The sequence below is a fragment of the Equus quagga genome, chromosome 2 (assembly GCF_021613505.1).
Source record: "Equus quagga isolate Etosha38 chromosome 2, UCLA_HA_Equagga_1.0, whole genome shotgun sequence".
NCBI lineage: Eukaryota > Metazoa > Chordata > Mammalia > Perissodactyla > Equidae > Equus > Equus quagga.
In genome coordinates this window covers 159,138,749-159,155,684 of record NC_060268.1, presented here as the reverse complement: position 1 = coordinate 159,155,684, position 16,936 = coordinate 159,138,749, and the positions used below count along the sequence as shown (strand labels likewise).

The 16,936-nt window shown below is 40.1% G+C and overlaps 1 protein-coding gene across 4 annotated transcripts in view; it reads right to left on the bottom strand.

Annotated features, from left to right (window-relative positions):
* CFAP58 (cilia and flagella associated protein 58) overlaps window positions 1-16,936 on the bottom strand; it is a 96,518-nt gene that overhangs the window by 42,872 nt on the left and 36,710 nt on the right. The window contains exons 12-16 of one of the 4 annotated variants that reach the window (XM_046654558.1): window positions 11,930-12,184; window positions 11,086-11,309; window positions 8,555-8,666; window positions 8,180-8,282; window positions 6,397-6,489 (exon numbers count right to left, since the gene is read on the bottom strand). In XM_046654558.1, coding sequence (XP_046510514.1) covers window positions 6,482-6,489; window positions 8,180-8,282; window positions 8,555-8,666; window positions 11,086-11,309; window positions 11,930-12,184 — 702 coding nt within the window. In that variant the 3' untranslated portion in view covers window positions 6,397-6,481. Of the gene's footprint in view, window positions 1-6,384; window positions 6,490-8,179; window positions 8,283-8,553; window positions 8,667-11,085; window positions 11,310-11,929; window positions 12,185-16,936 lie in introns of those variants that run through there. The other 3 variants (XM_046654556.1, XM_046654557.1, XM_046654559.1) reach the window with 3 other exon arrangements.

Genomic DNA, 16,936 nt, shown 5'->3' with positions numbered 1-16,936 from the left:
TTAGGCAGTTAAGGGGAAGGTAACAAGAAAAACTTCCTGAGTCTTTTGTTTCTTAAAAATGATCAGCCTAAAATAATCCTCATGTTACACACACATTTGGGGGTGGCAAATTTTGTTCCCCTTCAGTACACTCTGTGATGTTCATAAAATGATGAAATCGCCTAACGACGCATTTCTCAGAATGTATCCCCGTTGTTAAGCAATACATGACTGTATTTGGAATCCCATCTTGATGATGGTAATGATGATGATGAAGATATAATGATACCTGGGTAATGGAGAGCGGTTACTCATGGCACACACGTCTGCCTAGTCCTACAGATGCTTTAAAAAAACAATTCATTAATATTGAGGGATTCAGGAGAGATGAGGAATAAATGGAGCCAAAACAGAAAGGAGAGGCCACCAGGATGTTTCTATTGCCCTTGATTCCTTCAGGGGGAGACTAGCCCGGTGAGCAAAAGAAAAGAAATTCTTCCCACCCATGCCTTAGACTCCAATCCTGGCAAGGATACAGACTTCTTCAGTTTATCACTGAAGCTGTAAAGCCAAGCTCATGAACCATTTTCATGTTAACCCTGAGCAAGGGGAGAACTTGGAGCTCACCACATGAATCAGACTTCCCCGGCTCACAAAAAGGACACTGACAGTTTGCATCAAGTTTATAGATCCATAAACCCACAGTAAATTCCAGATTCCTGCAAAGCTAGAAGTTAATAACCAAATGCAAAGGCAACAAGAAGAATAATTCCCATAACCTCTCAGAGCTCAAAGACAGAATTTAAATGCCTATAAGACATACCACTTACTGAAGAACCACCATTCTTCCAATATTTAATCAGTCACTAAACAAATAGTCACTTGTGGGCAAGAAACTAGGGATGAAGTGATCATTAAGACAGACACAGGAACCGCCTTTGTGAAGCTCATGGCCCAGCAGGAGTCATTAAATACACAATTACAATTATTTCGTTAATTACAAGTGTGACAAGTGGTATGAAAGAGAAGTCAAGGTGTGGGAACGTGGGCCAAGAGACCCAACCTAGGAAGAGGGCCCCGGCCAAGGAAAAAGCATTTAGGCCGAGGCCTAAAGGGTGAGTAGGAGTTGCCCAGGCAGAGGGCCTGTCCATCTTGACCTAGTACTTACTATGTGCCTGGGACTGTATCAGGCAGGGGGGTTCGAGAGATGAATTATGCAGTGCCTTTCCCCAAAGAGCTCACAGTCTAGTGTGGGGGAAATAGGCTTCCCCCATAGGTGCTGCCGGGAAACGATGGGGTCTCTTCATCCCCATGTAACAGATTAGTCATTTAAGAAAACATTCTGATACTCAGGAGAATTCAACCAGAAATCTTCCTAATTGCAAAATGTTTTGTTGTGAGTGCAGAGAATTTCCCAAATAATTTAATAAAACAGATGAAATTGAGGAACTGTCAAATCCTGTGGAGCACCTGGGGCTTCACCAAGATAACAAGGCTTATTGTGGGGGGAGATGCAAGATCCAGGAGGAAAGGCACAGCAGGCACAGGGCAGCCCAGTTATCCAAAAGAAAGGTTAAACGAGGAATCGGATAAAGGGCAGTGAGGCAGGATATTAAACTTTGGAGACCTGTAAAAATCTGCTTGGTGTTAATACTGTCAGTAATAATTATTGTTATTATAATATATATTGTTAATATAATTAAAATATATGAATTAACATAATTAATAATCATCATCAAAATAATGTTCGTGAGAACATTGTTAATGATAACTAAGCACTCTGATAAACCTTTATGTGCACCTAACACTCTCAATTCTTGCGTAGGTTCTATTATTATCCCCATTTTATGGATGATAAAACTAGGGATTATAGCAGACAAGAAATTTCTATTTATGGCAATATGGCAGAATAAATAACCTGAAGACTAAAGTTCTCAAAGCATTGAACGTGCTGATTAAAACAACACATCCTTTTAATCACAAAATGGAGTTTGCAAGTAGTTTGATCCTCAGATGTCAAAATCAAAGGGCAAAGTGCATGTGAGAACAATGAATAGATATTGCAGCTATCCCTTGGGGGCTGGCTGGGACAAGCGGCTGGACTCACCGAACAAGGGGCTTGGATGTTAATGGCCACAAAATGACAACAGATGAGGTGCTGGGCCTGTGTAAAGCAGGTAGTTGGCAACTGAGCCTCCTCCACATAAAGTTAGGGACTTCAAAGAGTTACACTCTCAGTGAAAGACACACTAGATAGAAATCCACCCACTGGAACAAGAAGACCATGAGAAAATTTAACTCTCTCTCCCAGGCTCTGGGTGAGAAAAAAAATTGGCTAACTGTAGAATTTGTATCCATAGATCTTCCATCACAAAGGTCTGTGGGTCTGATGTACATTAACCAGAGGTGCAGGAAGCCCCAACATGAGAAGTGAACCATAAAAAAGTTATCCTAAGCAAGTGATATCTCCTAGGGCACCTGGCAGAAACAAATGAAGGGATATACCCTTAACCTGGACCATTCCCAAGTCTCATAAATCAATCCTTTCTGAAATTGAGTTCACAATCCAAAATTACAACACAAAAGGAAAAAGATCCACTATGAATGAAGGTCAGCAGTCACAATAAACAACAGGAAACACCTACCTCCAAGACCTTCACATAATGGAACAATCAGATAAAGACTATAAAATAAATATTTAAATTAATTGCAGACATAAAGAAAGGAATAAAAACATAAAAGATCAAGATGCTATCAACAAAGACCAGTCATATGTGAAAAATAATCTCTAGAAAATAAAAATAAAATCATTGAAAATAAAATCTCGGTAGATTGACTATTAGCAGATAAGCAAGCACACCTAAAGAAAAACTTAGAGAACAAGAAGATAAAGCTGAGAAAATGTAACACAAGAGAGAAAGAGAAGAAAAATATCAAAGAGGTCAGGAGATAGGAAGGATGAATGAGAAAATCCAACATAGAGCTAATGAGAGTTCTAGAAGGAGTGAACAGAGAAGAATAAAGGAGAGACTATTCAAAGACACAGGAATCCTCAAATTCAGGAAATACAGTGAGTCCTAAGCATAGTAATTAAAACTAAATTCATACCAAATGCATTGTGCTGAAACTCCAGGACACCAAGGACAGAGAGAAGCTCTAACAATCAAACAGAAGAAAAGGCAGGATACTTAAAAAGGAGTAATAACAATTAGACTGACAGCAGACTTCTCAATAGCATCAGTAGAAGCTATCACAAAGGACTAACATCTTCAAAGTACAAATAGAAAATAGGATTTGAACTTAATCATTTCTAAGTAAGGCCAAAATAAAAACATTTTTAGACAAGTAAAGGAGATTGTTGGCCATTGAAAAATTTACCACTGAAAGAACTATGAAAGGATGCACTTCAAAAAGAAGGAGATGGAACCTAGAGGTAAGGAATTGGAGACACGAAGAAATAGAAAACGAGAACTGGTAAATATTTTGGTAAATCTGAATAAATAATTCATTGACTCTATAGAATGATGATGATGATGATGATGATTAAGACTGGGAGGACTGCAGGGGTAATTGGAGTTACAGCATTCCACGTCCCTGTGTTGTTTGTAAGAAGGATAAGGATATTGATCAACTTTAGATTTGTTTAGACTTGAGGTCAACTATTCATGTTAAACTTTTAAGGAAATCCATGAGAGAGAGAGGATTACATTGAGTCATTGAGTAGTGGTAACCATTCAGAAAAAATAAACCAGGAAAAAGGGAATAGGGAGTAATGAGAGAAAAGCGACTGACGGGAGGAAATAAAGAAAACTTCACCCAGTAGAAAGCAGAGGCAGACATTGTTTGAGCATTAAAAAAATTAGGGTAAATAATAGTAAATAAGAAGGTAGAAATAAACCTGAAATTATCAGTAAATATAAATAAATACACCAGTCAAAAGACAAAGATATCAGATTGGACTTTTTTTAATTACAAGAGACTCATCTGAAATATGAGGACATCAAAAGTTTAAAAGTATAGAAAAATTATGCAAAAAAACCACGCTGTACAGCTGTATTAATATCAGACAATTTGTAAGTAAAAGCATTAAGGATTAAGGAGGGTTCTTGCCTAATATTAAAGGAACAATTCACCAGGAAGGAATAAAAATCATAACCTTTTACTCACCTTATGAACATAATCTAAAATGTACTTAAAGCAGAAAATGACAGAATTACAAGGAGAGAAACACAAATCTCCAAACTTTTTTTCAGTGATTAGGCAGACAAAAAATTAGGAAAGATATAGATTTGGACAATACAATTAGCAAGGTTGATCTGATGAAACATCATATAGACTCCTGAATCTCGAACATTTAGAGTTCATATTCTTTTCAAGCACACAGGCATCAGTTATAAAAAGTGACCATTTAGTTATTCACAAAGCAAGTCTCAACAAATTCCAAAGAATCGGTATGATACAGACGACAATGCAAAAAAACGAGAAATCAATAACTAAAAAATAACTTAAATATATATATACTTGGAAATTTAGAGTTGTATTTTTAATTACCATAGGAGAAATACTGGATATATTTTAAGACTTACTCTCAAAGGAGAAATAATTCCAAAAATAGAAAATATTTAGAACTAAATGAAAATGGAAATACTACATTTCCAAACCTGTGGGAAGGAACTAAAGAAATTATTTAAAGGACATTTTATAACCGTAAATGCTTATATTAGAAAAGTAAACTCAACATTAATGAGCTGAGCGCCAATATTATGCTAGAAAAGAACAGAATAAACTCAAAGTACGTAGAAGGAAGGAAATCTTAAAGTTAGAGCAGTCAATGAAATATGAAACAAAATAGAGAGGCTTGGCAAAACACAAAATTTGATTCTTTTTAAAGCTAACAAAGTGATAATGACAGGAGAGGCAGGTGGAAGTGGCAGAAAGTGTGGGCTCTGGAGCCAACTGCCTAGACTGAGTCCTTACTCCGCTACTTACCAGCTGCATGGCCTTGGGCAAGTCACTTGCTGGTGGCATTGATGGAGCCACAGCTCAAAGCCTGGACTGCCGGATCCCAGTGCCCACGCACTAACTGGGCATCCTTACAACAGGACGTCCACATCATCCACTCTGACAAGAGTATCTTCCACCCGTGATGAAACTAGATATTGCCCTCCCCACTTAACAGATGGAGAAGCTGAGGTCTGGAGAATTTACGTAATTCACCCCAAGTCATGAAACTATATGGCATTGGAGTTGATTCAAAACCAGATCTTTCTGACTCCAAAGTCTGCCCTCTCAACCACCATGCTCACCTCTAAGAGAAGAGGAAAGTCCCTACTGGCCACTCAGTATAGGGATGCTCTCATAAGCTTGGTATACAGTAAGTCCTGTATACCCAACTTCAGGGAAAATGTCTTTTTTAAGGTAGAACGTAAAAAAGAGGGGGCAAATGCCCCTTGCTCATATATGGCAGTTTCTTCTCTTACTAATGGTAACCTAGTGGTTAAGATTATGGGCTTCAGACTTAGAAATAACAAGAATAATTGTTAAGATGTGTTAGACACTTACTATGTGCCAAGCATAATGCTAAGCTCTTTCAATCCTCACGACATCCCTTTGCACAGTTTCTATTATTGTCCATAATACAGATTAAGAATCTCAGGTGCAGAGAAGTTAACCTCACACAGCTGCAAATTGGCAGAGGCAGATTCCAACCCAGGCCATCTAACACCAGACTTCCATTCTTATCCACACTAAACTCCTTGAGCCCAACTTCCTCATCCATTGATTAGGGGTGACAATCCCATCCCTCTGAACTATGCAGAGGGATTGAGACAAGGTAGGGAAAGCCACCAGCACAGCTGGCATGATGATGATGCTGCTGCTGATGGAGCTGACAAGTGGTCCTTGCAAAGACATAGGCCTAAAAGGAAGTTACCACTCCCACTCGCTCCAGCATAACTCGCTGCTTAAAATCCTCAAAAAGAAATCTTTCCTTCCATTTCACTCTCACAAATCTTCAAGGGGACAGATCATTTGTGCTCTATGTAAAAGCTTATTTTCAAAATCAAAACCATAGCATTTCGCATTATATGAAGACACGAAGAAAAGTACTTAAAAGAATCTGACAAATAAAATTGTAGAGCAGTGAGAGAAAAAAGCTCATATTACCCAATTCAGTAGGTCTAGCCTTGAACTTAATTTTCCAGAATTCTTGAAATATGGGTGAGGGCAGCATAAAAGACCAGTTAATCAGGTTGTTTGTTCTCTGTGTGTGAGTCACTGTTGCCACCTACAGTTAAAGAAGGGACATGCAATGCTGCCAAATAAGTAATTCTACACAGCAGCCCTGGAGAGGGTGCTGCTAAGAAAAGATGCTTGTTCACTGAGTACAGAAAATGAAAATGCTACCTGAAGGAGCAGCTCTTTTTCAACCACCTCTTCCGTCTTGCTGATGAGATGCTTCTGCAGGGTGTGAATTTTCTGTATCAGCTCAAAGGTACTGGGGTCACTGGCCTGTTCAAGGGGAACAAAATAAAGCAGCTGAGATATCATCAGTTTCAAAGCACTGGAGTCCCTATGCAAAATAATTATCATTTCATGAAAATCTATCACAAACCTGCAGACCCAATGCAGAGAGAATGAGAACAAAAAAAAAAGTGTAACAGATGGGATGGTCATCAAAACAGGTTGACGTTTGGCTAATGTTTTATCTATCGGCCCTAGTTAGCAAATATATTGAAAGTGAATACGTTTATCCCACTAGAGGAAATAATAACAACAACAATAATGATAGCTACTGAGCATAATACCTGATTCTCTGCCACCATCCAGACACTATGCTAAGTGCTTTTCATACGTTATCAAATTTTAGCCACACCACAGCCCCATGAGACTGTGTGTCTTATCTGCTCTTTGACAGATAAGACAACTGAGGCTCAGAGGATTAAGTGATTTACCCACACTGGGAAGGGTCAGAGCTGGATTTAAGCCCAGATTCATACCTGGTTCTAAAGCCTGTGGGTCTTAATTACTATTCTCTGAGGCTTTCCCTACATCATCTCTGTCTCCGTAGGAGTGAGACGGATTCCCTAATTCATTCAGTCTCAGGATTCTCCTTTGCTAACTGTCAACAAGACGACGCATTACAGCGATGATGGGGACCGTCTCTAGCACGTGGATGCCCGCTAAGAACTGGCAACAGAATACGACCCCGGCATTTCCCTCTCAAATGGCGTTATCAATCTATAAAGTTTTGATGCGCCTTCAATAGCTAGCTGTGTGCAGTTCAAACAAGATGTACAGTTAGAAATTGATAATTCATCCTGTAGACTTTGAGCCAAAGCTTCACTTTCAACGTACTGACATTTTGAATTAATCCAGCAGCGAAATATTTTCTATTGCCTCCCAGAGTCTCTATTTTCTAATTTTTAATGGAAATTGACATGGAATTGGAAACTTTAAAGATCTGCTTGAAAACCCATGGAATAAACTAATGTGACAGTAAACGAATTTAAAATCTTCAGCTCCACTTCCCCAGACACATCCACATTATTATAAGTCTAGTAAACGACACCACTCTTGGCATTTGAAGGGTCCAAAATGAGGGTCCAAAAGATGGGGGCAAAAGACATTCCATCGACTCTGACTTTGCCTAGGAAATACTAAGCACAGCCAACTGATATCCATACATCGGGACCAAATGTGGCACACATTCATTTGGCAAGAACGGATGTTAAAATTCAGGCCTCATGTTTACATAACAGTTTATCATGCATTATTCTTAGTGTTTTCTTCATTAAAAGGAAAAAATAAAAATGAAAAACAACAACCTACTTGGCTGATGTTGTCCCTTGCCCTGCTCTTTCTTAAATCACATACTTATTTTCTCTCAATGCCCTAACTGTTCATGCAGTCGAAGCCCCTTCTGGCACCCACATTGCCGGGTACAAGTATAGAAGGTGCCATCTTTTTCTTGAATAAGCAGAACTCGTCTTTAATTATTTTCTGCAGTCCTGGTGGTAATGTCTATTAGGAAGTCATAAAATAAAATAGGAAGTTTATTATCTATCACCTATCAATGGGACTTTAGCTGTGTCCCCAGATCCTAAGAGAAAGGGTTTCACTAACACAGTGCTTGTCCTTCAAAAGGAGGGCTAGTTGACAAACGCCCTATTTCCTGCGGGAAACAAAAGGATGCAAATACCAGTTGAAAGATGGTGAAGATGCTGACAGCCAATGTAGCTAAAGGTAATTAACAGTCCAAGACTAACAGGCAGTCGCAGGATAACAGGTTGACCAAAAGCTACCTAAACAAGAAAAATAAATGTCTATTGGTGAGGCCAGTTCACAGCTTTCACTGGGTCTTCTTTAGACAAACGAGATTGTGTCTAAGACTTTAAGCAAAACCCACATAAACTGTCTAGTTCTGGAACAACCCAATTTCCATCTGACCCCGCCTTCCATTGGAGGTGACAGTTTGCGTAGCACTAAATAAAATCACACTTCCTATTGTGCTTTACGTAGGAAGCCTTGGGGGTAGAAGAGATGTGAGCTGGGAGGAAGGCTCTGCCGATGTTACCTCGAGCTTCCTCCACCTGTGCACGTTCATGGGGTTCTCCAGTTCCTCCTCCAGGGCCCGGCATCGCGTCCTCTCCTTCAAGAAGTCTCTCTGCATGTGGAAAAGCTCCTGTCTGAACAAGACAAACTTTCTTTTGCACAGGAATTCCCCGCCCATCTGAACACCATATCTTCACGTGATTGCATACATACCACACTTTATACGAAAGTTAGAATTAGGGAGACTTTTGTGAACACTGACCCGGCCTGCTAATCTGGGCAAGACACAGACGGTATCAATTCTTTCAGGGCTCCAACTTCAGCTGTAGCTTAAAAAAATCGCCAGAGCTTCAGAATCATGACTCTGGATCCCCAAGGAATTTAGAAGTATATGGAAAGAACAGGGAGGAGGTGAATTATGAGAATTTCAATATACTTTTTAATGTTTCCAAATGTCTCTATAGTAACAGCAGGAGAACAATCTGCATTCTGCCATCAGGCATGGCACCTGACTGCAAGATATTATGGCTCAGGCGATCCTGACTGCACTTGGGAACCATCTGGAGAGCTTTGCCAACACACGTTTGCCTGCACCCAATCCCCACGGGGATTCTGCTCTAATTGGTCTAGCACATGGCTTGGGTTTCACAGGTTTTAAAGTCTTCTGGTAATTCCAACGTGCAGCCAGGATTGAGAAACACTGAGTTAGAAGTGATATTTTATCTCATGCTCCACAACTCCACAGATGGCTGAAAAAGTCCTGAAGAGCTAGCACTGGTTCAAACATACTTCTAAAATCTGTGGGAGTCCCTAGTTAATAGGTGACGTGCCACAGCCATCCAGAGCACCCGGTGGGCTGGCTGCCACCCTGTTCAACGAGACGCCCTGTTGGGAGGTGGAGAAGTGGCAAGCACTCACAGTGACACCAGCCTAAGGATGTTGTTATCTATCCTCGTCTGCTGTGGGTGTGCAGATTACTAATACTAAGCCATCTCTTTTACTTAATTGCTTCATTTAAACCAATAATACAACTTCCCCTCATTAGCAAGACAAACCATTAGAATTAACTGCATGATGTTCACTCAGCGGAGCTCAGAACAAGCTGCTTAGAATTAAAAGTCTATTTTTAACACTTTGATTTTCTAGAGTGTCCTTAGAAGAGGAGGGCAAGAGTTTTAGTGACCATCCTTGATGGCTTATTTTGTACTAGACTCTGCTAGGCACATTATGTTTGTTTTTGTGTTTAATTTTAACTATACGTCTAAAGTTCAGAGAAGTTAAGTGATTTGCCAAAGGTCACACAGCTTGTAGTTGGCAACGCTGTGACTGATATTCATGCTTGCTTGCCTCCAATATCTTTATTAAGTTGTCTTCCCATTGAAAAGAAAAAATAAAATCTATTTGTTGATAATAGATCAATAGATAATAGATCAAACCAGCCATGTTGACTAAGAATGGGTAGAATTTGGTCCTTTGTGGATGTAATAAAAATAACTCATGGCTGGCAAGTTTAGTGATGGTCTTTGAGAACATTCAATAGCTACTTAGAATGAATCCATTTGTCTCCAAAATGTCAATGGTGGTGTCTCTGGGTAGTAAACTTATGAGTGATTTTCTAATCTCTTCTTTATATTTTTTCTGCATTTCCCACATTTTCTACAATGAATTTGTATTACTTTCATCATCTCAGATACGAGCAACTCTAAAAAAAAAGTATTGATCCATCCTTGATAGTGGCAACTTCCCTTGCTATTCCTGAATACATTCACTGCATCTAAGTATCCAAACTATCTTCTAATTCAATTAATTTAAGAAGCAGATCTAAATGGTGTCCTTGTCCCAAGGTGGTCAAGGACACTCTTCATCTACAAGTCTGTGGAGAATAAGGATAGCTACTGAGAAAACACCAGACCTCTCATTAGGTTTCCCGCAATTGCCTATATAAAACACGGTGATGTTTTCCCAAAGGGAAAATAGATCTTGTATAACATAAGATTTAAAGCAAGAAGAAGGCACACTAAGCGAAAGGGAAAGCTGCAGAAGATAAATCAGGAGTGAGATGTAAAATTTGGCTGCCTTCTAAGGAAACAGAGTTTTCAAATAGTGATAAAATTAAATTTTTCCTCTCTTTTCATTCTGTGTATAATTCCAAGAAAAAGATGTGCAAATGTTACCAGGATTAAATTTAAATATTGATGCTCCATCTCTTGCCTACTGCCTTATTAAAGACATTCCAAAGAGCTCATTGGGGGAAATTTTTTTCTGAATTGTAACTAGTTTGTGTTTGTGATTTGACTTGAAATTTCTTTTTTAAAATCCAGAATAAAGTTTTCAGATCTTTTTGCACTCTCATATATTCCCCTGAAAGGAAACCAGTTCATTTTTTGTAACAGAGAATGGACACCATGCAGATTGCGAATTATGGAAAAGTTCTCATTATTTGCTAATAATTTCAACATAGAAAAAATTATTTAATACAACTTGTGAAGACTTTCAATGACCAACAAGAGGAACACAAAGTCATTCCGAGAGCTCCTCACCCACTCCTATTACCTGAGTTCGTCAACATTAGCCACACTCCTGGCAAGAATCCCCTTTTCCCGGCGAAGCTTCTTGATCTCAAGTTTGAGGATTCTCATGTCCTCCAACCTCTGGTTGTACTGGCTCTCGCCTTTATTCAGCACAGATTGTTGGATCTTGATCTTCTCATAGAGCAAAGCCAACTCATCATTGCGCCGAACAAGCTGTGACCCCAAGATATCTCTCTCGCTGATGACCTAGAAAGGTAAGGAAGGGCATAGCCACCAGGGGACTAACGGTCTCACTTTACATCATGGCAACAGCATTCATTCAGTCAAGGAATATCTATCCAATGCCCACATGTGCTAGGCACCTAGAGGGCGGGGCACTGGAAATGGCCTGCTAGACAATCAACACTGGACTCCTCTCGTGAGAGTTTGCAGTCTCTTTGGAAAAAGAAAGAGTTCAACAAATAATCCATAATAATAATAATCTAACAATCCTTGACCCATAAGTGTTTGCTGATTTGGTTTTTTCCAATTCAGTATTTTATAAATGATTACATTTGAATGACTTTATGATGGGCTAGCTTCCACCACTCCTTGCTGTCTTACACTAGCCAAATTCTCTCTTTTTTTAACCTGCCAGATCTCTCAAAGCATTTAAGTTTCTAACCACAAATTATGTAATTATTATTTGCAACTATATATGAGCAATTATATCATACTAGAATGTAAGCTCCCTGAGGACAGGGACCTTATTTTCTTGTCAGACAGTGTATCCTCAGTGCCTAGAGGAGTGACTGACACATAATAAGTGCTTGTAAATGACGTGAATAAATGAATGAATATTTCATAACTAATCAACAGAGATAGACCTCTGCTGCTGTTCTTCCAGTAGACTGAATGGAAGAGCTTGGAGAAGACCGAGGCTTCGTGAAGAGTTGTGTCTGCTGATGGGGTCTGTAGGCCTGGTGAGGAGACATTCCCACCTGGTCTAACTCCTTCTTCTGTCTCACCCTCTCCCCATCAGCCTCAGCAATGATTCGCAGGAGTTTTCTCTCTTCAGCTTCCTGCTTTTCAATGAAGTGTTTGGTCTCCAGGGCTTGTTGTCTCAGCTTCTGCAGCTCGGCCTAATGAACAGTGAAAGATGCAGACAAATTTCACTCTGTAACAGCACAAACTAGGACTGCAGGGTCTGGATTTGGATGTACAGCCCTGCTTCTGACACGTTCCTCTGCAGTTTTGTTTAACACGGTTTGATCACTCTCACAAGCAAAACAAGATTAACACACAAACGCACACACAAGTCCCTAAAGAGACAGCAAGGCACATTAACAAGATCATGTTTAGTCTATGAGTTGCGCCCTTGAGGGATTTCCATCGGTTTTCTATAGATGGGTAGCAGGGGCCGCATTGATATTCAGCAGCACTTCTCTTACCAGCTAAACATGGGGAAAATTCACAAAGAATAGTGCAGAGGAGGATGTGGGGTGAGGAAGGGAGGAGCCTCCGTATGTGCCAACTGCTATAATGGTCCTAACAGCACATCAACTGCAGAGATAAAGCCCGTTGTAAGCAAAAATTAAATTAATAAAGATAACAACCAAGTGTCTATCTTAGAAAACATCTGGATGAGATCGAAGAGATGTCATGGTATAAAAAGATATACAGATCCTATTCCTAAGATGCTTCCAATCTAGATGAGAAGATAAGAAATACATATTATGCAAATATAAACAAGTCCAGGCAATAATGTTTCAGTATCTTTACTATCACACAACAGTGAATTGATGTGATAGGAGGTCAGAGGACTGGAGTTGTCAGGCAGGCTTCCTGGGAGAGCTCAGATCTTGAGGCTCTTGAGGTTACACGGAAATCATAAGTGTGATGGGGAAAGGGTGCTATGTACTGGCAAGTTTCAGAAGGAAAATTCCTCTCATCAAAGGACACATTTCTTCAATTCCACAAGTATGTTTGTGACCTACAATAACCCAGGCATTGATACTGGGCATTTTGCATAACTACTCTTATCTCCATTTTACAAATGCAATTACAGAGACAGAGTAAAGCAAATTACCTCACCCAAGTTTACACGGGTAGTAAGTAGCAGAGTTGAGATTCCAACCCAGATCTTTTGATTCTGAAGCTTGTGCCCCCTCTGCTGTCATCACTTAATAGTTCCAAGTCAAATACAGAAGAAGAGTAAGACTTGAGGGACTCAGCATCCATTGGAAATGACACATACAGCCAACTGCACTAGCGTGGAAATGCTATCTACTCTGTGAAAAAGGACATGGGAAGACACAGGAATGAGTTTTTATTTCTGCCTGGCGTTTAGAGGGAAGAACCAGCCATGGCCATGGCAGCTGACAGCTATTTCCAAAGAGAAGGGGTATGTCTTGGAGGGGAGGGTATTCGATCGTAAGGCTTGCAAGAAGGAAGGCATGATAACTATAAAGCACCTGATGTGTTCACCAGACAGCAAAGCATCTAGCATGGCTGGATTAGAGTGTTAGGTAGGGAAGAGCAGGATGCAGGGCTGGTGAAATAGCTGAGCCAGCCTGGGAAGAGCCACGTATGCCATGCACTGTAGAGAGGATGCAATGGGGAGCCACAGAGCTAATCACATTCAGGGAAGAATCTGTCTTTGAGGGGTCCCATGCCCAGATAGGAGGGACAAGTGGTATTATAGACCAGGTTGGCACAAAAAGAAAAAACAGGAGGAGGAGCTCTGCTTTCACCCAGGCTGGGAATCGCAAGGGAGATGCCGAGACGATACTTAGGCTCCAACTTTTCAGTGGCTTCTAGGTGGGAAAGGACAGTGAAAAAGTACTAATTTTTTCCTTCAAGGAATTATTGGAACTGCCACCTTCACCCACCCAGAAATGTCACTGGAATGATAGAAAACCCCGTATTCACAAGTGCCTATGAAATAACCCAACTCAGGGTCAGAGTGTGCCTCTGTTCCATGAGGAGCACGAGTCATTAATTCTATACCTCCAACTTACCCAAACAGTAGAAGACACTATACACCTAGTAACAGACATGTAATGTCACACACTAAATGCAGCCAGCTACCAAAAACAAGGGTTTCTTTTATGGCATTTTGTTTGTTCATTCGTAAAATATATTTTTGTCCAGGAAAAAGCAAAAGGAAATAGTTATTGAGGAAAGATCTAGTCTCATATTTACTACTTTGGGGGATTGCCTGTTAGGAAAGAGAGCAAAGAACCAGCCTTTCTAATTCTATAATCATTTAAGGTGACAGTGAAGACAGCAATAAAATATCTGTTTAGCTCATGCTTTCTTTAATAAAACTTTTATTTTCCCAGATGTGCAACATTCACGTCCCTGTTCCTAAGTGCCAAGAGCTGATCAGAATCCAGCAGCAGAACAAAATGAAACCCCTGTTATATTAAAATGCAACCAACGGTGTGTAAAAGCATCTGTCGGAAATGTAAAACCATTCGTGCGTTTGGCATTGCTGGGTGTTTTTTCCATAATATATCAAAATTCTGAGTGGTCTCCTTATGTCATAAATTTATGGGCTGTAAACAAGATGTGGCATTAGACATTGGCAGCAAATGTTAATATCAACAAAATACCTTGGGTCTAATGCATTTAGCAGCTATAAACCTGAGCTGTCTCACCCAGGATAGATGGTAACAACTGCTGTGCACCCAAAAGCCCATCAAGCAGTGTTCTAGGTGGGGCCTGAGGGATGGGCATCTCTCGAAGTGTTCCTGGCGGTATGAAGTTGTAATACGATGGCAGGACGCATTCTTTAGTCACTGCCTCCACAATTATACAGTTTTGTCGTAGATGTTTATGGTTATCATCTAATTTGGCTGCAAGCATAAATCATATCTCAATAGCCACACTTCTGGAAGTTTCACCTGTTCACACATGATCCTGACATTCATGGGGTTTCACCAAAGCCATCTGTTTACATCTAGCAAAACCAACAGGACTACCTGAAGCCTTCCAACCACAAGAATAACTAGGTTCTCTCTCTCTCTCTCTCTCTATCTCATCTCTCTCTCTATCTCTCCCTGACAGTTCCCATCCATGTCATTCTAGAAAGCCAACTAAGTAAAAGGATATAGAGCTCTGAAGCCAGTCGCTAATGTGACGCTGAGCTCTGGATACAGAGAATTGGCTACTGAATTATTCACCTAAAATCAAAGTGCTGTCAGACTCATGTGGGATGATTGGGAGGTGATGAGACAGAACTGTTAGGACTGGAAGGCAGACGCTCCAAATGAGATGGCTCCTTCAGCGCTAATGAAACAAGACTTGGACAGGACGGGCAGATGAACGCAGATGCAGCAACATCTACAGAGAACTATTGACATTCTGTCATAACCGCAACGTGCTGACAATGTTTAGAATCCTGAGGAGTCAGCAGAGCATGGTAGCAACCGGAAAAGGAAAGAAACATGGAGGGAGCAAGATTTTTCTTTTGAGGGGGATGAATGAGGATGGGGATGATCCATTATGAACAACTGTTTGTCTGCTGGCTTGGAGAAGTAGCAAATTGGGTTGTCCTTTCAAAAGACATCTCGCCGTCTCCCAAACAGGCTAGGGAATCCCTCTTCCAGGAGGGATGACGTACCCACAAATCTTTGTAGAACTCATAATAATAATCTAAATGTCTCTTGGAGCAAAGTTACTAGGATCTGCACTTTCCTCCAGAGTTTTGGTTTGCAAACTTCAGATGCATGAAATACACAGACCTCCATGGAATGTGATTCAAATTTGAGGCTAAAAAAGTCAAGAGGCTGAAACTCAACATTTGAGCTGCCATATTTTTCTAAAGAATGTCAATGGGCATAATGATAGGCCAAAATTATCCAGTCGAAGCACCAGTGCAAGTTACCCTTGGATAACCTCAAATAAGAAATCAAGCTGGCGTCCTTTCTCTGTTCCTCATTCTTGCCTTAATACGAAATGCTGGGGGAAAAGGCATCCTAGTTTCACAGCAAGTCCAAAGCAATCATCTTCCTATAATTGATGACCCAAAGCTATCCAGACCTAGGATTCCCCATTTGGGGCAGACTGTCCAGAGCAGAAGCCCTTTAATCATCTTTTATGTCCACCAGCTGCCAACTCTGCTGGCCCAGGACCAAAAAACAGGGCCCCATTGCCCTTTATTTTACTTTACTATGATGACTCTTTGGAGCTTATATAGAGAGATAGCTGATGATGGAGGGCATAAGTGAAACAAAAATGAGCCAAAGTGAACTCTAAAGAATTAGGAATAATTGCTCTTTTGCATAGGACATTGCTTATTCTAAAGCAAGGTTTTGTAGAAGGCAGTTACTTCCATCTTGGACCCCATTATGGGGTAATAATTAATTTTTTGACTAGAGCATTACCTGAGAAAGTAAGAGATGAGGATCAATGTCATCCTCTAAAAGGAGAGATGATGTACCATATCGAATTACACTGAAGCCTTGCTAACATGGGTCCTCGAGGCTCATGCGTGAAGCAATGTTTATAGTAAGATTCTTCTAATTCACTCAGTGATAAATAAACCCCATCCCACTTCACGTTGCAGGGTGGAACAAGCTAGTTCTACAAAACTATGCTACAAACAATGAGAATAAGGACAAAGATGTAGCATATTTTCAAATTTTAGAAAATATAATTATGTTTCTTTATAGGTACATAAATTTTAATGCAGAATTTTCTGTCATAAGCTGGAGTGGGAAGATGAAATTCTCAGACAGGTAAATACATTAATTGCCATATCTTTTTTGTAAAGGAAGCTTTGTTACGTTTTAATCTTTCTCAAACTCAATGTGCTGTAAGTTAATTTAATACAGTAGTTCTATTTCCATGAAGACCTATCATTAAGTTGATAACACCCAGTACTGAGA